At 48.3% G+C, this 21,632-nt stretch overlaps 1 protein-coding gene across 1 annotated transcript in view; it reads right to left on the bottom strand.

Annotated features, from left to right (window-relative positions):
* Nucleotides 1–20,901, bottom strand: part of PRAG1 (PEAK1 related, kinase-activating pseudokinase 1) — a 65,226-nt gene extending 44,325 nt beyond the window's left edge. The window contains 4 exon segments of the mRNA XM_017894688.1: nucleotides 10,600–12,405; nucleotides 12,407–12,438; nucleotides 15,575–15,991; nucleotides 20,815–20,901. Coding sequence (XP_017750177.1) covers nucleotides 10,600–12,405; nucleotides 12,407–12,438; nucleotides 15,575–15,904 — 2,168 coding nt within the window. The 5' untranslated portion in view covers nucleotides 15,905–15,991; nucleotides 20,815–20,901.
* Between the last annotated feature and the right edge of the window lie 731 nt (nucleotides 20,902–21,632).

A 21,632-nucleotide genomic window follows, 5' to 3' on the forward strand; every position in this document is an offset into this window, starting at 1 on the left:
ACTTGAACCCAGGAGTTTGAGGTTGTGGTGAGCAGAGATCATGCTACTGCACTCCAGCCTGGGCAATAATGGTGAAACTCCATCTCAAAAATAAATAAATAAATAAATAAACAAATAATGCAACAAGGCAAAGAGAATAAGGCTAAGTGGGCTGGGTGCAGTGGCTCACACCTGTAATCCCAGCACTTTGGGAGGCCAAGGAGGGCGGATCACCTGAGGTCAGGAGTTTGAGATCAGCCTGGTCAATGTGGTGAAACCCTATATATAAATATACACACACACACACATATATATACAAAAATTAGCTGGACATGGCATGCCCCCTGTAATCCCAGTTACCTGGGAGGCTGAGGCAGGAGAATCTCTTGAACCCAAGAGGCAGAGGTTGCAGTGAGCTGAGATCACGCCACTGCACTCCAGCCTGGGCAACAGAGTGAGACCCTGTCTCAAAACAAACAAACAAACAAAATAAGGCTAAGTGAAAACACATTGCTTAATAAGATTTAAGGACAGAAACAGCAAATTGAAGGTCTATAAAAGAAAATAATCCTTTAAATAACGGGTAATAAACTTAACAGTAACTGTTACTTACTAAAATGCAGAGTTCCAAAAATGGTTAAAATTCATGGGACGTTCATAATCACTCACTAAGAGGAAACAAGACATTTTGGCATTTCAGTCTAAAATCAGAGTCTGTATTCAAAGAGAATGGCCATCATCTGCCAAACAGGAGTGGCACAGTGTCCAACCCCCATCCAAAGGTATAGGAGTTCTTTTTCTTTTGAGACGGAGTTTCGCTCTTATTGCCCAGGCTGGAGTGCAACTGGCATGATCTCGGCTCACTGCAACCTCCGACTCCCGGGTTCAAGCGATTCTCCTGCCTCAGCCTCCTGAGTAGCTGAGATTACAGGCACCTGGCACAATGTCCAGCTAATTTTTGTATTTTTAGTAGAGACAGAGTTTCACCATGTTGGCCAGGCTGGTCTTGAACTCCTGACCTCAGATGATCCTCCTGCCTTGGTCTTCTAAAGTGCTGGGATTAGAGACGAAAGCCACTGAGCCTGGCTGGGAATTCTTAAACTCTTGAATTACTAACAAAAATGGCTATCAACCACTGGAGATTTTGCATTTTATTTTTATCTTTTTTTTTTTTTTTGAGACAAGATCTGATCTTGTCACCCAGGATGGAGTGCAGTGGTGTGATCATGGCTGACTGCAGCCTTGACCTCCTGACTCAAGCAATTCTCCCACCTCAGCCTTCCAAGTAGCTGTGACCACAGGTATGTGCCACCATGCCCTCCTCATTTTTGTATTTTGTTTTAGAGGTAGTGTCTCACTATGTTGCCCAGGCTGGTCTTGATCTCCTGGGTGCAAGTGATTCTGCCGCTTCCCTAAATGGCTAGGATTATAGGTATGAGCCACCGTGCCCAGCCACATTATGCATTTTAGAAGATAAATTTTAAGTTTTATGGTGGAATCAGCAAATATCCAGCACATGACATGTATCTGCACCCCCACCTCCCTACAACCTGCAGACACCACAAATAGATCATGGCCAGCTTTCCTGATGGATGGGTTCCAAATGATCAGAACTGGCATGGAGGATGCAATCAAGTGTCCTCATGGTTCAAGAATATGCAGTCATAAAATCTTACCATCCTTTTCATCTGTACGTATTACAAGAATTACAGGTGGATCACCTGAGGTCAGGAGTTCAAGACCAGTCTGGCCAACATGGTGAACCCCATCTCTACTAATAATACAAAAATCAGCCAGGCGTGGTGGCAGTCACCTGTAATCCCAGCTACTCGTGAGGCCGAGGCAGGGGAATTACTCGAACCTGGGAGGCGGAGGTTGCAGTGAGCTGAGGTCACGCCACTGCCCTCCAGCCTGGGTGAAAGGAGCAAGACTCCATCTCAAAAACAAAACAAAACAAAAAACAGAATTATGTTAAGTGACGCCACCACTCTGACTGCTTTTAAAATTAGACTCTCCCTCCTTTTCTTCTTGACCTTCAAGGTCATAAGGTCATATTACTTACTACTATGTCAATTTATCTCAACTATTCTTGTATGTATCTAGTGGGTTTTTTCTGTTTGTTTGTTTTGAGATGGAGTCTCGCTCTGTTGCCCAGGCTGGAGTGCAGTGGTGCCATCTCAGCTCGCTGCAACCTCCGCCTCCTGAGTTCAACCGATTCTCCTGCCTCAGCCTCCCAAGTAGCTGGGACTACAGGCGCCCGCCACCATGCCCAGCTAATTTTTTTGTATTTTTAGTAGAGACGGGGTCTCACCATGTTAGCCAGGATGGTCTCGATCTCCTGACCTTGTAACCCACTTGCCTCAGCCTCCCAAAATGCTGGGATTAGAGGCGTGCGCCATCGCGCCTGGCTATATCTAGTGTTTTTTAATTTCATTAATTTTGACTGCCATGTGGAGCTCACGAAGAGCAGAAGCTATTCTGAAGAGCTTTCTACAACTCAGGACATCAAGTAATATCACCACCAGCTATGTGTTTAGGTTTTACACTTTAGAAAACTTTTCATAGCACACGTATAAATTGCTATGAAATGGCTAAAAGCCAAACTACTGGGAAGTTGGGGGGAACATTTAACCGTGATAGGTACTACTGGAGAGAAAATATCTGAGAATAAAAAATTTTAAAGTAGCCTTTGGCCTGGAAGCTCCCCTCTTCATCCAACAAAGAACAGCTGTTTATATAAGTCTGCCTGTCACAGAAGCACAGAGAAGAAGCCGTCCGGTGCATCGGACTGAAGCTAATTAAAGCAGGGAATTTTACAGAGTTGTATGGGAACAGTATAAACACTCCTAACGCCCAACATTTTTAGGGCTCTGCCCAAAAGTCAATAGAAAGAAATAATGAGCAATGCAAGCACAGAGGATGCAGACCCTGATCTTTAAACTCTGAAACTTATTACTGCAGAAAGGGACACAGGGTATTCTTTGTAGTTGGTCTATCAACCCTGATAAAAGGAAATGTAAGATCTTTAATGAGGACATTAACAATCCCAAAACAACAACAAAAAATTCCTTGTGCCACTAACAGAAAAAATGTCCTACCAGTTGGTGAGTTTCACAACCAATTATGCAGATCAAATGTAGGCTGGCCATTCTAGGAACAGAGTTCCTCTGACAACGTGAGGGACAGAGGGGGACTGACCACACTGCCTAAGCTTGTATTTTGCAATGCACCTGAGAAAGCATGGAAAATCTATTCTCAGAGAAGCAAAGCCACACCCTAGAATTCCTTGTAACTCTCTGGTGGAAAAAAAGGTGTTTAGATGATTACTACCTGAGAACATTATTTTGGCAAGAGAATGCTGGTTCTACACACCTGCTCAGGTTGGAAAAAAAAAAAAAAAAGCAGGGTAATAGAGACCAGTAGCAAGAGTGAAATGTATAATCATTGGAGAGCAATTCATCCATGAAAGGATGCATTGTGCCCACATGGTGTTTGCCCACCTTGAATCATTAATAATGATTAACCTTAGCCTCTTAGCCTCTTTAACTCAAGGTGGTAATGTTCTATTGAGTGAGAATAGTTGCAGAATTACGATGGGTCCCCAGTGAAATATCAGGCCAAGAACTATTACATTTGTAGTTCACTCTGGCTTGCTTTTTTTTTTTTAGAAAAATCAGTAATTCGCCATTGAATATCTACTACATATCCAACTCTGTGCTAAGGTATGCTATGGAGAAGTCAAGGAAGAATGTATGAGACACATCCCTGCACTCCCAGGAGTTTATAATTTCTTGAGGAGATGCAAACGTGAACCCATTTTAATGTAATAAAAGATACACTGTGTTAACAGCCAAACCAGAGGCCTGAACAGAGTACACGGGCAACCTGGAAATCTGGTTTTAGGATACACTGCATTCAAAGCAATTTGCTTTTTTCTTCAACATTTCTTGAGCACTTGTTATGTGCAAAGCAAGGAGTCAGGTGCCTTTCTGGAAAATGAAGTAAACATGGCATTGTCTCTGTCTACAACTGTCCATTTAACAAACATTTCTTGAGCATCTACTACATGTGATGCTTTGAGTTCCACCTTAGGAGTTGCAGATGGTTAAGCAAGCTCTTTACCTTTAAAGTGTATCTGGCCTATTTTGTAAAAAATAAAAGTTTTTTTTTTTTTTTTTTGGTTTGTTTGTTTGTTTTTTACAAGCTTATACTAATCCTGATCTTGGATCAAGTTGAAACAAACACAGTTAAGGGAGAGGACTATAAGGCACTCCTGGACACAGAGCTGAGCTTACATTTGTGTTCCCTAAACAGAACAGAGGATGTGGTGAGAATCCAGGTCCTATAAGAGCCTGTCTCAACAAAGGGAATCAAAGCAGGGGTCGAGCTTTGACAGTCATATTGCACAGCTGCTGATTTAATTCTTACCAACTCAATCCTGAGGATCGTTAAGGAACAGAACCCCAGTAACTGGCTTTTTAGCGCCTTGCACAGAGCCTAATCAAAAGTAGACAATTAATAGATAGCTGATAAATTAAATAAAGAATCTCTCATTGCCAGCCTTAGTCAAGAATGTATGCTCAAACTTAGACAGAAAGTCTTATATGCTGAATACATATCGTTGTCAAATCAGTAATTTTTAAAGAAATTGTAGAACAAGACTCTAGGAATCAATTTCAATGGTCCCTGCTTACAGTATCATTACATGTCCTGTGTTTCAAAGTTCCATCCCCATACTTATGGGAACAGACCAACTATGAATTTGCCCCTGGCATGGGACAAAATATAAACATGCATTGTTGGTACATATGTTTTGTTCTGTTTGCCATACTCTGTGTATCTGTGGGGGCTACTGAAATACGGCCAGTATTTATTCTCCCCTGACCAACTTGACCTCCAGCCTACTTATTTAAGTTTTGTCAAAAAGGCTAAACACAGTCCATGAAGATTCTCTAAATACAGTGCTTCCTAATACAAACTGTGATTTTCAAAATGCCACCCAGAAAAGGCAGTTATGTATCAAGAGTATGGGATTTCCTAGTAAAACATTGCCACCCAACTGTCATCCATTATAGTAGAAAGGGTCTGTAGAAGAAAACATTGGAAGCTCTAATCAGATTGGATGTGGAGACTAGAGACAAACACCCTTCTCACTCGTCCTACGCCCATCCTCCTGGTTCGTACCCAGAGACCATGTTTCCGGAGGGACCGGAAACACACATAATGAAGGTAACACATAATGCATAGGTAACACACATAATGAAGCTGATCATTAGAAATAGGATCTATTTCACAAATGGACCCATGTGAAGAAATCAAGTTGACCTTATATGTTGCCTGAAGACCTTCCACGTTTTTCTATTTTGGAAAACTGACATGACACAGTGAAGTCATGTCAGTTCCTCTGGTTAGTGATGCGGCCATCTCTGTGGATAGAAACGAACTCCACTCATGACACTGTCACTACCTGTCTAGTGAGAAGCAGCTCAGGAGGAGAATTAAGAGTGAGCACAAGACCAGGCACACAAGACCAGGCAACGGTGGCTCACACCTGTAATCCCAGCACTTTGGGAGGCCAAGGCAGGTGGATCACTTGAAGTCAGGAGTTCGAGATCAGCCTGGGCAACATGGTGAAACCCCATCTCTACTAAAATACAAAAATTAGCCATGCGTGGTGGCGTGCCTATAATCCCAGCTACTTGGGAGGCTGAGGCAGGCAAATAACTTGAACCCAGGAGGTCGAGGTTGCAGTAAGGCAACGTACCACCACTGCCCTCTAGCCTGAGCAACAGAGATTCTGTCTAAAAAAAAAAAAAAAAAAAGTGAAGTGAGCAAAAGCCCAAGAATAGATTTAACCTCTGCTCCCCAGCAGCCCCACAGAAGAAGGGGTGAATTTAGCAAGTAGTCGGTTAAAATTCAAATTGGCATGAGTGATAACTTTAAAACAAAGACATCAGCTGGGTGTGGTCGCTCATGTCTGTAATCCTAACACTTTGGGAGGCTGAGGCAGGTGGATCATTTGAGCCCAGGAGTTTAAGACCAGCCTGGGAAACATGGTGAAAAACCGTCTCTACAAAAATATAAAAATTAGCGGGGCATGGTGGCATGCACTGGTAGTCCCAGCTACTCAGGAGGCTGGGGTGAGAGGATCACCTGAGTCTGGCAAAAGGGGTCTGCACTGAGATGGCACCACTGCACTCCAGCCTGGGCAGCAGAGTGAGACTCTGTCTCAAAACAAAACAACACACAAAAAACAAAGACATGGCCCACTTTCTTGGGGAAACTTTTCTTTTGATTAGTCTCACCTGGGGCCAGACCATTTAGACACTGAAACCACATGAATGTGTCTTATTTCTTAGTCGCCTGTCATCCTTAATTCCACCTGGGCTCAGGCCTCTTCTCCTAATTTGAGGTTTCTTTGTGAAACGCTTGTCTGCACTAACCAGATGATTCTCTTTCAACTGACCTGGTCACCCAAAAGTCGTTAAGTCATTTAAAACTGGGTTTGCATCTGTGAAAAAGCAAAAGGCAGAAAGCAATTTGGTTCTTTCTCATCTTAATTGTTTCCCCAGCTCTGCTGTTCCTGTTAATGTTGGCCAGGCTGGTCTCGAACTCCTTACCCCAAGTGATCCACCTGCCTTGGCCTCCCTAAGTGCTAGGGTTATAGGCGTGAGCCATCATGCCTGACCAAATAGCCATTAAGTCTTAAGCATGACATTTAAACTAAGAGTCCACCTTTCTTTCCTGAAGTATTTTTGTTTCCTAACCAGCAGTACTTGTTGATCCTCATCTTATAATTCTGCCTTATACTGGGCCAGGGGTGACCCAGAGACTCTGTGAGATCCATCGTTCTCAGTAAGTGTGACTTTGCGGGTATAAAATCTTGCCTTGACAGCAACAGGAAGGAAATATCCAGGCCTTGCCATACCTGCCTGGGGAGGAGGGTTGGGCACGCACTTAAACTCCTCCAAAGAAGAACTGTTCTGTGCACAAAATGAGCATGGAGAGCCTTTGTCCTGCAGGACACTCCAGCAAGAGGTTTCTCAGGAACACGAATGGGAGTTTACAGAGGACAGTATCTCAAAAAGACAGATGAGCTACTGCCAAACATTCAAAACAGGACTCCAGGAAAGCCAAGTCATTCTTAACATCTATTTTTTTTCCTCCAGGTCAGAATCAGTTTTGCAAAATAGGGCGATAAACAGAACAACAGGCAAAAGAGAAAATCATTCCCTGTTCTTCCATAATGGCCTAAGGAAGCCGACAATCTGTCTCTCTCACACCATGTAAGAGGAAAGGAACAGTGTCCCATATGAAGCAACCCCTTTTCTAGAGGTTTAAGCATAGGTAACACACATAATGAAGCTGATCATTAGAAATAGGATCTATTTCACAAATGGACCCATGTGAAGAAATCAAGTTGACCTTATATGTTGCCTGAAGACCTTCCACGTTTTTCTATTTTGGAAAACTGACATCAGCCTGCCATAATTACCAGTGTGGACTGGAATTGGTGCCGGATCAACTGTTGGCTGCATTCTCACTGACACTCTGATTTGCCAACACCCTGACCTACTAGGTTGGAAGACTCTGGGGATTCCTGGCACTATCCCCAGGGGAGGTACTGAGTTCCAGAATTAAAAGTCAGCATATGTTCCCAAGCCTACCCTCTTATCTTCTCACAGGGAGGTTCCAAAGATAATGTCAGTAATGCTGGAGAAATGAAAATGCCTCCCCAAATGAAAATATATTCTAGCTTATTTTAAATAATGTAAGATGCTGTTCTTTTTCTGTATTCTCCTAAGATAATTTTATTTTCTAGATTTTTTTTTTTTTTTTTGAGATAGGGCCTTCCTCTGCTGCTCAGGCTGGAGTACAGCGGCACAATCACAGCTCACTGCAAGCTCTGCTTCCTGGGCTCAAGCCATCCTCCCACCTCAGCCCCCAGAGAAGCTGGGATGACAGGTGTGTGCCACCATTCCTGGCTAATTTTCGTATCTTTTTTGGTGCAGACTGTATTTCACCATGTTGCCCAGGTTGATCTGGAACTCCTGGGCTCAAGTGGTCCGCCCGCCTTGGCCTCCCAAAGTGCTATGATTATAGGCAAGAGCCACTAACTCCAGCCCTTCTTTTTATTTCTTTTTTCTCCTCTAACTTGTTTATTTTTTACGAGCTGAAATCTTGAACCTCCAAGATTCCCACCGAGCTTGAGTTATATGTAATCTAAGGGTTTTATCATAACAAACTGGGCAGAAAAAACTCTGATCTCAACCCAGATGCTAATTAAAACCCTACCTGAGTCATGTTGCTATGGTTACTGGGATTTCTCCAAGCCCTGAGATTCTTAAAGGAGTAAATTTTAGTTACTTCTCCAAGGCTTAGGGTGGAGTTCCTGGGATTGAGCCATGCTAGTTCCTACAGGGTGTGGGTGTCATTGTGCAATCAACAGCCCGGGTGGCTTTTGGCTACATCATAACTAACCTTTGCATTGGATTCCATTGTTTGTCTCATTAGAGGCTTTCAATAGCAGGGTGTTATCAAAGTACTATTATCATCTCATTTTAGAGAAGAGACTCCAGACTCTCAGTTTAGAGACCGACTCTTCTAGAGTAGAGACTGGAGACGCAGTCACAGTGGGTGGCTTATACAAGGTCTCTCCATGTGTAAGTGAGAGAGAGGGAATAGGAACTTGGTCTAGTGCCAATACCTGTGCTTTCCACTAATTTACCCAGGACTGAGGCAGGCAGATACAATTTAGACGTTTTACTCTCATGCCCTGCTCAATTTCCATGCTCCTTGATGTCCTATAGGTTCAGGAGGGGCGTAGACTTAGAATTCTTGCGGGTATGGCAGGAACCTTGGGCTGGTTACTCTAGCTCTCCATCTCTGCTTTGTCATCTGTAAATTGGGGCTGGCAATTCCTACCTGTTAGGGCTGTTCTGAGGATGAAATGAGTTGTTATGTCTAACTCTTTTAAATCCATGCCTGGCCCATAGTGAATGCCATATAAACGGAAGCTCATCTTAGCTGCTGAATCCCTCATTCATTCGGGGAGTTCACGTGGCTGCCAAAGAGTCTGCAATCACCTCAGGATCTGGAAGATGTCTGTTCTGCATGGTGGGCGGCCAACGCAATTCCAGAACAAAGTAGTGGTCATGAGAAAAAAACCCACGTTAGATCACATCAGTGCCTGAGACTCCTTGATGTTCAAAGTCAAGTGTCCTGACTGCTTCTCTCTGTGGTCAATTTCCTTGTTTCTGACATCAGCCCAGAGGCACATCAGCTGAAACAGAACCACTGGAAATGACATGACTCAAGCAAGTCTGTTCAGAAAGGCTGTAATTTTTTGAAAAACAGTAGGTTTCTCCTTTTCCTAACAGGAATCAGTTTTGTTCTAATCGAAAGAAATTTTTTTTCCCCAGCATTTAAGTCCCATCCACAGCTCAATAGCTTTAAAAAAAAAGACCATTTATTTTCTTGAGCCTTTAAAAGGCACTTTAAACTGGTAGGAGATAGCAGTGGAAGCAGTAGAGAAAACTGAGTGTCAGCATGCTAGACGCGCGCGAGAGCTGACACAAAGTGGTGTGGGTTTCTGGTAGAAGAGACCCGGAAGGGGTGCTGAGTGCGGTGAGACGGCGCGGTAGAAGGCAGCGTTCCTGTTTTCTGCTTTTGGCCCCAAGACCTAATCACCATATGATGTGGACATACATTCTATTTGGCATTAACTGTTTTGCTGCCCACCATCTTTTTTTTTTTTTTTTTTTTTTTTGAGATGGAGTCCTCGGCTCTGTCGCCTCCAGGCTGGAGTATATTGGCGGGATCTCTGCTCACTGCAGCTCCACCATCCCAGGTTCACACCATTCTCCCTGCCTCAGCCTCTCTGAGGGTAGCTGGGAGCTATAGGCGCCCGCCACCGCGCCGGCTAATTTTCCTTTGCTATTAGCTTAAGTAGAGACACAGGTTTCACACGTGATTACGCCAGGAATCTCGGTCTCGATCTCCTGAAACTTGTAGATTCAACCTGCCTTGGCTGCCCAAAGTGCTGGGATTACAGCGTGGAGCCCACCGTGCCCCGGCCTTCCTCCCCCAAATCCCTTTAAAACCAATTCTGGTTTTGTTAAGACTTTAACTTAAAGAAAATAGAGACGGGATCTCACTATGTTACCTAGGCTGGTCTCAAACTCCTGGGCTCAAGTAATCCTCCCACTTTGGCCTCCCAAAGTGTTAGGATTACAGACATGAGCCATCATATCCAGCCCTCCCTAAATCCTATAGCATAACCTCCTTTCGTGCTTTTGCATGTTTAAATTAAATGTAAATATTCAGGACTTCCTGGGAAAAAAGCCTACTGAAGACACTTCAGAGAACTGAGCAATAAAAAGAGGACCAGACTATAAAAATGCAGGCACTAAACAAATGGCAACAGCTTGGTGGTGCTTCTTGGAAAGATTGATTTCAAATCACCAATCCCAAGCAGGGCCCCACATGTAGGTTTTTTTGCTGGATACAAAGAGGGCCACAACTCCTGCTCTCCGAGGGCTGCACTGGGACCCTGGGGAAATTTACATAAAGGAGCCCTTTGCCCTGCAGAGAGAGTCCCAGGCAGACAATGGTACTCACCTCGACTTTGGAGGCGGAGGAGGAGGTGAGAATGTCTCAATCCCACTTCTGTCCTTGGGGAACTCAAAGGCAAAAGAGGCCGATTTGCTCATCCCAGTCCCAACTTTGCTGTTCTGCCCGGAGGAGCCATCTGTGGGGGGGAGACGGTGCCAGGTGGTGGAGTTTGAATGGTCCGTGGGGCCATTTTTGGTCTCTCTTCCCCAGCTGTGACTCAGCAATTCCTGCTCCACCTCCTCTTCTTCCTCTATCCGGCACTGACGACTCCAGGTGCCTGCCTGGAACCTGGGCCGCCTCTGATCCAAGGCTGAGGAGGTCACAGGCTGGGGACACCTGGATGGGTCACTGAGAGTGACACCGTTGGTCCGGCAGGGAGGAACGGGGTCAGCAGGGCCTCGGGATGGAGGCTGGTGCCCAATGCCACTGCTGCCAGAACTCCCATCACTGAGGTCAGCCAGCGGCGATACTGGGGGCCCTCCGGCAGATGATGACACCGGGGACCCTCCAGGGCTACTCTTGGACAACTTGGGGGGAATGGCGGGCCTCTCCTTGGGCTTGCTCTCGTTGGCACTGTGAGCATGGCTTTCCCTGGAGCTCAGCCCCTGCCTAGCCAAAGTCTCCTCTTCACCCACCTCGGAATTCTGGCTCACAGGCCCTCGTGGCCACTGCACCCCCACTGCAGAGTCAGGGCTGCTCAGGTAGATTGTCCGATGGTCCTCTTCTGGGTGGGCCGCCATGACTGTGATGGTGGCTGCCACCTGGGGAGTTGGGTCTGGGCTGTCCTGGCCCCAGCCAGATGCTGTTTTCTGGGTCCAGGCATTACCTGTCCATACCTGGCCCTGGCCTTGACTGTGACCTTGGCCCTGGGCAGCTGCTGCATGTTCTGTCTTGGCCTGTGGCTTGGAAGGCACCGGAGCTGCCTTCTTCCTCTTGGTACTCTCAGCATAGATGGGTTCAGGCTGTGTAGCCTCCCTGGGGTGGGCTGGGGGCTGCGGCTCCCCCGTCAGCCCAAGGCATCTGCTAGAGGCCACCCCTGGGCAGCCAAGGTCCTGCTGCTTCTCTGGGGCAGGTTCCTTCATGAGGGAGCAGTAATCACTCTCGAGATGGGGGACGAAGGGTTTGCTGGCGCCGCTGCCACTGCCACAAGAGAGGCCGTCAGAAGAAGTGGCAGCCTCCGAGGTGAAGGACGCTTTCTTGGGGCCCAGGCAGGATGGGTGGGCAGTGGGGCCCTGGCTACAGCACTCCTTGGGGAAGCTCAGGCCCCGCTTCTCCTGCTCTGTGGGCCCTGCACAATTCCCCTGCTCCCAGCACGTGGGTGAGCCGTCCCTGCCACTATGCCTGCCCCGGGAGCCTGCAGCCTGGGAGGCAGCCTTGGCAACAGGGCTCCCAGGGCAGCAATCCAGGATGGAGCAGTACTCTCCACCCTCGCTGTCCCCGGAGGGTGAGCACCTTTGATCACTGTCATCCTCCGAGGGCAGGGATTCCCGCAGGGGCCCAGGACCCTGATGACAGCCAGATGTGGTCCCAGCAAAGGCAGCCAGTTTCTGGCGGAAGCTCTCCTGGGTGGAGGGCCGGTCTTGGTAAGGAAATGAGGGTTTTTCTTTGTGCCCAGCCTTCTCGTCAGGGAAGCTCACTGGGTGGAAAGCAATGTTCCTCTCGCCACGGGGCTCAAGGTTGTGCAGGCCAACCATGGTGTAAGCTGGGGGACAGCGAGGGGAGTTGCCATCGGGGGAGGCAGAGGGACCAGCAGGCTTCTGTACACCTCGGAAGCTGCCCAGGTAGACGACGGGGCATCCTCCTGCTTCGGGAGGGGAGCTTGCCGGGCGCTCGTCTCCAGATGACCTACACACAAGCCCAACGCAAAAAGACTTACATTAGAACTTGTCATAGAAAAAAGAGAGAGAGGAAAAGTGAGAGGGAAGGGCAATGATACTGTAGATTGTCTTCTGTAGTGCAGTGCAGGGGCGCTGGGGCCAGGGACTCAATGCACGCCCACCTTCTGATCTCCCCAGGGCCCTGTGATCATTGCTGGGGCACCCGCTGAGCCATTTGTCTTCCCAGACACTGAGCTGTGCTTCCCACCCATGGATTGTAATGTTTTTGGCTTAAGTCTGTGGAGTAGGAAAAGAAAATATAACTTTGAAAAGAACACTTTGCCTTCTTCCTCCCTTGCAACTTCTCTCACTGGGTGAGAGAAGTTGTTCCACAGGATTGGAAAATGGAGCTTGGGGTTTTGTTTAATTTTTGCTTTGAGTGTGTGAGTTTTTTGATAACCCAATCACAGTGCATGCCTGAAGAAATCGAAGTCATTAAGTGTTTTTAAAACACACGGAACACACTGGAGCCAGGCGCCATGGCTCACACCTGTAATCCCAGCACTATGGGAGGCTGAGGAGGGCAGATTGCTTGAGCCCAGGAGTTCAAGACGAGCCTGGGCAACATGGCAAAATCCCATCTCTACAAAAAAAATACAAAAACTTGCCGGGCATGGTGGTGTGTGCCTGTAGTCCCAGCTACTTTGGAGGCTGAGGCGGAAGGATGGCTTGAGCCCAGGAGGCGGAGGTTGCAGTGACCCAAATCACGCCACCACATGCCAGCCTGGGCGACAGAGCCAGACTCTGTCTCAAAAAAAAAAAAAAAAAAGGAAAAAAGAAACACATTGGGGGTGTGTGTGTGTGCAGAACAGGAGAGTGAGGGGTGATTTCTGAACTGGATCCGGGTGAGAGGTGGCTTCTGAACTGGATCTGGGCTTCCTCGCTTCTTTCTGTGCTTTGCTTCCAACTATGCCAGAGGTCCTCTTTCTCCCACCTACAGCAGTGACCTCAGCCTGAGCCTGTGCGAGTGGTTGGACTCGTTGGGCTATGAGACAAAGATGTGGACTGGTCCATACCACCGCTGAAGTCACCTTTTCCTCCTTCTGGTCTAAAGTCCTCCCTCACCCCCACTTTTAGAAGCAACCTCCAAGCAGGGCCTGCCTCTGGCTTCTTTCCCAGGTGGTTCTGAGCTTAAAGAGTCCTTGGCTTCAGTTGGTGAAGGTTGAAGGTATTGAGAATGGCCTGGAGAATGGGCGTCATCAGTTTAGGAAAAAACAGAGCAGCCCGGAAGGGGACATCAAGTTCATTGCAACCAAAGGAAATGTCTTTCCTTAATGAAGCGTCTCCTGATTTAGGATTGACATTAGCTTTCATCTACACTCACACAGCCTTCCTGACCTGCTCACCATATTGGTCAAGAAAACTAGAACAGGCAAAGAGGTGAAACAGGTAGCAAGCAATTCCTAGAACATGTCTTAGCCACATAGCTTCCTAAATATGTCTAAAGACAGCAGATGCCAGCATCCCTGGCTTATGTGCCCTCTGACTTTGTAAAGGTTACCTGTGGAATGAGCAGAATGGTCTGGCCTCTAGGGTGTAACTGTTTTTAGTGACCCTAGGAAAAAAAACTGGTAAAATCCAAGCTTCAAAATGGGAAACAGGAGTACTGGCTGGGTATTAGATAATATTAAGGAATTACTGCTAATATTTCGAAGTGTGGGGCCAGGTATGGTGGCTTATGCCTATAATCCCAGCACTATGGTAGGCCGAGGCAGATGGATTACTTGAGCCTAGGAGTTCGAGACCAGGAATTTAAGACCAGCCTGGGCAACATAGCAAGACCCGATCTCCACCAAAAAAAAAAAAGTAGCCAACCATGGTGGCATGCACCTCTAGTCTCAGCTTTCTAGGAGGCTGAGGCAGGAGGATCACTTGAGCCTGGGAGGTGGAGATTGCAGTGACCCAAGATCTCAATGCTGCACTTCAGCCTGAGCAACAGTGAGACTGTCTCAAAAAAATAATAATAATAAAATAAAAATTAAAAACTAAAAAAAACAGGCCAGGTGTGGCAGCTCATGCCTGTAATCGCAACACTTTGGGAGTCCGAGGTGGGTGGATCACTTGAGGTCAGGAGTTAGACACCAGTCTAACCAACTAACCAACATGGTGAAACCTCGTTTCTACTAAAAATACAAAAATTAGTTGGGCATGGAGGTATGCGCCCATAGCCCCAGTTGCTTGGGAGGGTGAGGCAGGAGAATCGCTTGAAATCTAGAGGTGGAAGGTGCAGTGAGCTGAGATCACATCACTGCATTCCAACCTGGGTGACAGAAAAAAATTAGTGGATTATAGACTCACGTCTATAATTACAGCACTTTGGGAGGCCGAGGTGGGCAGATCACGAGGTCAAGAGATCGAGGCCAACATGGTGAAACCTAGCTCTACTAAAAACACAAAAATTAGCAGGGCATGGTGGCAGGCACCTGTAATCCTAGCTACTCAGGAGGCTGAGGCAGGAGAATCGCTTGAACTAGGGAGTTGGAAGTTGCGGTGAGCAGAGATCACGCCACTACACTCCAGCCTGGGTGACAGAGCAAGACTCCATCTCAAAAACAACAAAAAAAATTAAGTGTGATGATGGTATTGTGGTTATGCTTTTCATAAAGACTTTATCTTTGAAAGGTATGTATTGAAATGATGTGATATCTGGGGTTTGCTTTAAAATCATAAGGAAGAGGGATCAGTGCGGGGGAGGTGAAATGATATTGGTCATGAGTTGATGGTTGCTGAAGTTCATATTGAAGGGTATTGAGTGCATGTGATTCACTTTGCAATAACCGCTACTTGTGTACATATTTAAAATGATCAATTAAGAAAATTTAAAACTTTTTTTAAAAAGCTTCATTTTTTGTCTACCCTACGCAATCTGCAAATCACAGGAGGAAATTCTGGGGGACTGGATTAATGGTTCTGAGCCTAAAGGGACAGAGAGAAAGGAGCGCAGCTACAGGGAATCCCAGGCAAAAGCCATCTCAGGGCAAGCTGACAGGAAGCCATCCTGCAGGTTTGTTGCTGGAACAGCCCTCCCTGGCTGCCAGCCAGTCACCAAGCGTTTAAACAGGAGCAGCCCCTGTAAAAATACCACGAGTGTTAGTCAGCCTCACCTGGGAGACTTCGGCACTCAGGCTGGCCTCTGTCCACACATCAGAGGCCTCGGAGCTCATCATGGTGGGCTTCACGGCAATGGTGGGCTTGGAGTAAGGTGAGCTGTTCACACCTTCATCTTCCAGGCGGCAGTTCTCAGGCCTGGGAGGCAGGCGAGGTGGAGGCGGCAGGCTGCCCGCTCTAGGCTGGGGAGGGCCGGCCACCAGCTGGTGGTCGCTCCGCAGGCAGAAGCAGTTCTTGCAGGACCCGGGTTTCCAGATGTGCTCCACAAAGTCACTGCACGCAGACATTTTCAGGCTCTCGGGTTTCAGGAGGAGGGTCTGGTGCATCTTGAGCCGACAGGGTGCTGGTTCATCTTGCGCCCGGCTCTCTGGTGTGGTGTTGTGGGATTCAGAGGTGGGTGACAGAGTGGCTTCCTAGAAAGGCAGGACACTTTCCTGATTAGAGATTTGCCATGTCAGACAATGGGTGCATTATCGATTAGAGTCTCATTATTTGATCAGGGAGGAGAAGGAGGAGAAAAGGGTAAAGATTAGGATCCATTTATTTTGTGGCCCTTACCCATCTGTCACAAGGCTCTTAGACATTCTCTGGTGGTGTAGCCTCATCAGAAGCTGTAAAAACTAAACACAGCCTTGTTGCTTTAAAAGAGTACATAAAAGACATTTCAGTCCCCTAAAATCCTGGGTGAGGAGTCCCCTAACATCCTTGGAGGTTTGGGGCAGTTATGGGAAGAAATCACATAGGGTTTAAGATGAGAAGCTGGTACCTCATCCATGTATTCCCCTGCCACCAGGGGCCTAGAGTCTGGGACGCTGACCCAGAGAAACAAGAACTATCAAGTAGTACAGCAAATAAAAACAATGGCTTATGGAAAATAACCCACAATTTTTGAACAAGAACTGTGTGAGAGGGGAGGCAGGTCTAGGCCCTGAAATATGCATTGTAATCCAGACTTCCAACCAGGTGGAGATAGGAAAGGTTGGGAAAGGGGAGAAGTGGGGTGCTGGCCTGTCCTCCAGACCTTGTGGAGAGGTCTGGCATCTTGAGAAATATCCCTTGCTTCATATACATTACTTGACCCTGTGCTGCTGAGGTCCACAACGCTGGGTGCTATAGGCCAAAGGAGCAAACCAATAGCAAGACACACTCATGGTCAAAGGTGACTGGATAGATGATAAGAGAGAGAAGAGATTAACGAAGAGCTATTTCCCAGTGATGGCTCTGGAGAGAAGGCGATTGCCTTGCTCAAAGAGTTCATTGCTTCTGAGAGTAAAACTGCAAGTGCCGGTTTGCACCATGGTCCCCTGTAAATCCACCATTGAGAAGGAGCTCAAAGGGTTGCAGCCATTAACCGATTACCTTGAAATCATCCCATCAGGCAGTTGTTGTCCCCATTTTACAGGTGGGGAAACGATGACAAAAACAAGAACTTGCACCAGCCCATAGACACAGAGAGTTTGCCTGTTCTGGAAACAGAAGCCAACTTTACAGGCGACTCCTCACTGCAGTGGTGATCTGCGCGTTGCTCCTGGCTCTTCTTAGCCTATTTAAAATGAACTGACTTCCCGTAAGGAGAATGTTCAAGAGAAAAATCCTCCCTAAGAACATAAGTTAAACAGGTTCTCATTAAATAGGGAGCATTTTGCCTCAGGGTTTGCTCTCCACTTTCCTCCCATAAGGATCTGCCTGAAGTTTGATAATCTCTAAACTGTCAACAGGACTAAGCAAGTGGAATGAGCCTGGTAACCCCAAAGTCATTCCAGAGTGTTTGTGGGAAGTGTTCTCTCTTATCTCCACGCTCACACACGGGGGTGTTCATTCAACAAGTGCTGAAGCTATATGTGCCTCTTTTCCCTCCAAAGTGAAAAATGGGTTGGGGCCGGGCGTGGTGGCTCACGCCTGTAATCCCAGCACTTTGGGAGGCCAAGGTGGGCGGATCACCTGAGGTCAGGAGTTCGAGACCAGCCTGACCTACATGGAGAAACCCCATCTCTACTAAAAATGCTGGGCGTAGTGGCGCATGCCTGTAATCTCAGCTACTCGGGAGGTTGAGGCAGGAGAATCGAGGCAGGAGAATCGCTTGAACTCAGGAGGCAGAGGTCGTCGTGAGCCAAGATTGCGCCACTGCACTCCAGCCTGGACAACAAGAGTGAAACCTCTGTCTCAAAAAAAAAAAAAAAAAAAAAAAAATGGGTTGGAAGTGGTGGCTCACACCTATAACCCCACCACTTTAGGAGGCTGAGGCAGGAGATCGCTTGAGCCCAGGAGTTTGAGACCAGCCTGGGCAACACAGAGATACTCTGTCTTTACAAAAATAATAATTATAAAAAAAAATTATCCAGGTGTTGGAGTGCATGCCTATGGTCCCAGTTACTAGGGAGACTGAAGTAGGAGGATTGCCTGAGCCCAGGAGGTCAAGGCTGCAGTGAGCCCTGATCACACCACTGTACTCCGGCCTGGGTGACAAGAGTGAGACCCTGTCTAAAACACAAAACAAAAGTTAAGAATAAAGCCCGCTGCATCTTTAAGCTAAATACATCATCTGAAATAAAAGAAAAGTATCTTTTAGCAATCATTGTTAGGGTCTCACAGGTTCTTTTCTTTAAGAAGACTGTTAGCTAGGTTCTTCTCCTCCTCTGAACATGCCCAAGTAGCAGATTCCTTCTTTGCCAACTTCTCCAGAAGAGGTCACTGGGCTTCAACAAGCTGAGGAAACAGCCAGGTTTTATAATCTCAGGCCACAGAGAACTATAGGCTTGTTGCTAAGTTTTGGGAGGGGGAAAAAGCAGAGGAAGTATTCTGGCCTTCAGGAACAGGCAGGCAGTAGGTTCCTTCCTGGGAAGCTGATGAGTGAAGACTGCCTACACCTTCCAGGCCACAGAAAGGACACTGTCCAGCCCACCTCCACTGCAGGCAGAGGCTCCCATGCCTGCTCCATGGGATGGAGGAAGACAGCTTGGAAACCAGCCCTGTGTGGGCTCTGCAAGTTCCCACAGCTCCTCCTGACACAGGGCTATCTGAGGAGGGGGGTGCCCAACCACTTCCTCAGGGGCTACCACAGATTCACAAAGCAGCAGTTTTGCTTGGCGACATGTTGCCTTCTCAACAGGCAAGTAAGAACACAAACTTGTTATTGGGGAAGGGGTGACATTGGTACCACAGGCCCTACTTTCTAAGTTTCCCCAACCTTTGCACAGCCCTGGGAGTGTGGAAGGATCTGGATTGCTAGCATGGGGGAAGTTTCCTTGAGAATGTCTCACCAGTTTACGAGCACTCTTTGCTCCCATCCTCAGCTCTGAAACTCTTGGATGTTTAGACACGCAACTTTCATCACACGACTGCTGGGGACAGACGCAAAGATTTTTAAAGGGAAGTCATTGAATAAGAAGAGAACAAACGAAGCCCTGGGCTTCCCACTGTCATTGACTCACTGCATCCTGTTAAAACTGGTTTCTCAGTCATAGCAAACAGAATTTACCACTGCATGCAGCCAAAAAAAAAAAAAAAAAAAAAAAAAAAAAAAAAAAAAAAAAAAAAAAAAAAGACCGTTGCACTTCTGTGCTTGCTTGGAATTATCCCCTATTTGTTTTAAGTAAAAGATGGTGAGAAACACAAGTGGCACCCACAAAGCCTTGCCTCGCCTTGCCTGGTGCAGCAGTGCCAGCTCTCCACAGCGTGGGGAAGGCACTTTCCAGCCCACATTCCTTACCTCTGAGGGGAGGCGATCCCCAGAATTATGCAAATCCCCCCATTTCAGTAGGAGGCTGCAGTGTCAGATTAGAAAAAAGAGCTCAGCATTCTTTCTGATCCAAGTCATGAAAAAAATGTCTTTGCCTCTGCAAACTTCTGCACTAGATTTGTGGCTACAGTTTGCAAGACTGAAGCTGTCAGATACACTCCCACCTCATTTCAAAAAAGAATCTGAAGAATCAAGGTGGCCAGATCTATAAGATTAAATATTTTGGCCCAAAATACCTGCTCAGACTTACATCAGAAGTTGCTTATGCCTTATCCTGGAGTGACAGAATTCCAGAAAACATTCACCTAAATTTTTTTTTTCTGTATTTACAGTTAAATGAATGCAACACCAGAAAAAGGAAAGAAATGTATGTGGAAAGTGTCTGAACTTCAGCACACTCCACTGGCCAGGGTTGACCAGGCAGAAAGGAGAAAGTGACAACTTTACCACCCGCTAGCCCCCTGCCTCCCCACTCACACAGAGGGCAAATTATGATATTCACCCAACTTTTCCTTTTCTTTTTTCTTCCTCCAGTGCTGTGGAATCTAATCTCAGAGGGAAGAATGCGGTTTTGCACCCACTACAGTCCAAACCAACCAGACCTCAGGAGAGCAAAGTAACTGCGGAATTCCCTAGGGCTTCCCGTCAAATTTCCTTCTCAGAAAGGGAAGGGGGAGAGAAGTTGTTCAGGATAGTTCAGGCCAGTGATCAGGAAAGGCTTCTGAACCTGACTCCGGACTGAAGGCATCGCAAAACTCCTCGTCCCTAGACCATTGGGTTTTGCTGTCGGCTCTGCAAAACCATGAGCAGGGTGAGCTTACTTGAGAGAAACGCACACACCGTGAGCTGGCGCTCTCCGCTGCGAATGCCCGGCCGCCTCCATGCCCAGCTGAGGATTCTGCGTTCTAAGTGTGTATGTCCCCGGATACCAGCAAAGGTTGAGAACGTGCTCACAGCATGCGTTCGGAGGGCTCAGCCAGGGCTTGAGGGAAAGGGCATCATCTCGTTGCCTCTGGAGCCCCGCTGCTGCATACCTGGGAGCTACCCTGGACCCCCAAACCATCCCCCCGGGTCCTGGTCCCAGCAGCCAGGCGGCCTTCCGTCTCTGCCCCTTGACAATACTCTATCGGTGGAAAGCAGTCCTCAAAGCGCTTCAGTCTCCCGCCGCAAACAGAGCAGCGAGACCAGAGAAACCATCCTAACAGTCGGTCCTCCCTCCTGGAACTCGCAGGAAAGTTTCCCCGTTTTCAAGAGCGCGATTCTCGAATGGATCGAAAACACCCTCCAGCTCCTCCGTCCTCCCGGCCGGGCGCCTCCCTGCACCGGGGGCACCACCCCGGGCTCACGCGGCCCCGGCGCTACCCACTCCCCGAGCGGCCGCCTGTCACCCCAGGGGTCGCCTGCTCGCCGATCGCAGCGCCCCTCCAAAGCTCCCCTCTGCGACCACGCTCGCCAGACAAAAAGAGGCCGAATTTGGAGAGCGCGTCGCGGGCTCACCTCGGGGCTGCGCTTCCTCGGCCCCTCCGTCGATCTCCAAGCCGCCCGCCGCCCGGCCGGAGCATTGTTCGCTGAAGGTCTGCGCGCGGTGCGTGCCCGGCCGCTGGCGGGTGGCGTCTGCCTGGGCCCGGCGGCCGGGTGGCAGCTGCGAGCGCGGCTCCGCCCCTCCGCCCTCCGCCTCCGGTGACGCCGCCCGCCCCGGCTCTCGCCGCACCTCCGCGGTCCCTGCCGCCCGCCCGCCCCGCCTGGGCCGCGCGCCCCGCCGCCTCGGCTCGCGCCCGCCGCTTCCACCCGCGGGCTCCTACCCCCAGGGCCCCGACTCCTTCAAAGTCTCCACGCCCCGGGCCTCCCTCTCTGCCCACCTCCAGCCCCCGACCGACAGGCTCCGCCCCAGCCCCAGACTTGGTGCTGGCTGACCCCCGAGCCCAGCACCCGTTTGCACCCGCTCCTCAGTGGGGACCCTGCACAGCCCTGCAGAGGCGAGCTCTAGCGTTCCAATCCTCCTTTTGCCACCATGCATGTATAGGTGCCCGGCATGGCTTCATTCAGCCGGCCCTGCGGGACCCTGGGAAGAGAGGCAGAAGGAAGGCGAAACGAGGAAGTGAGGGGTCGGGAGTGGAATACCAGGTCAGGGTCCGAGGCGGGCTCTGAAAGCCACGTGACCACAGCGAGCCTCAGCTCCCCCTACTCCTGGGAAGAGGGTGGCGCTGGAGGGAGCAGGGCTGGGAGTCCTGGTAGCGGGTTCCAGGTTCCGCTCAGTCCCTGGACTGCAGGCCTCTGGCAAATTGCTTGACCTCTTTGAACTTTAGTTTTCTGGA

This window comes from Rhinopithecus bieti, unplaced genomic scaffold (assembly GCF_001698545.2).
Source record: "Rhinopithecus bieti isolate Rb0 unplaced genomic scaffold, ASM169854v2 scaffold_25360, whole genome shotgun sequence".
Lineage (NCBI taxonomy): Eukaryota > Metazoa > Chordata > Mammalia > Primates > Cercopithecidae > Rhinopithecus > Rhinopithecus bieti.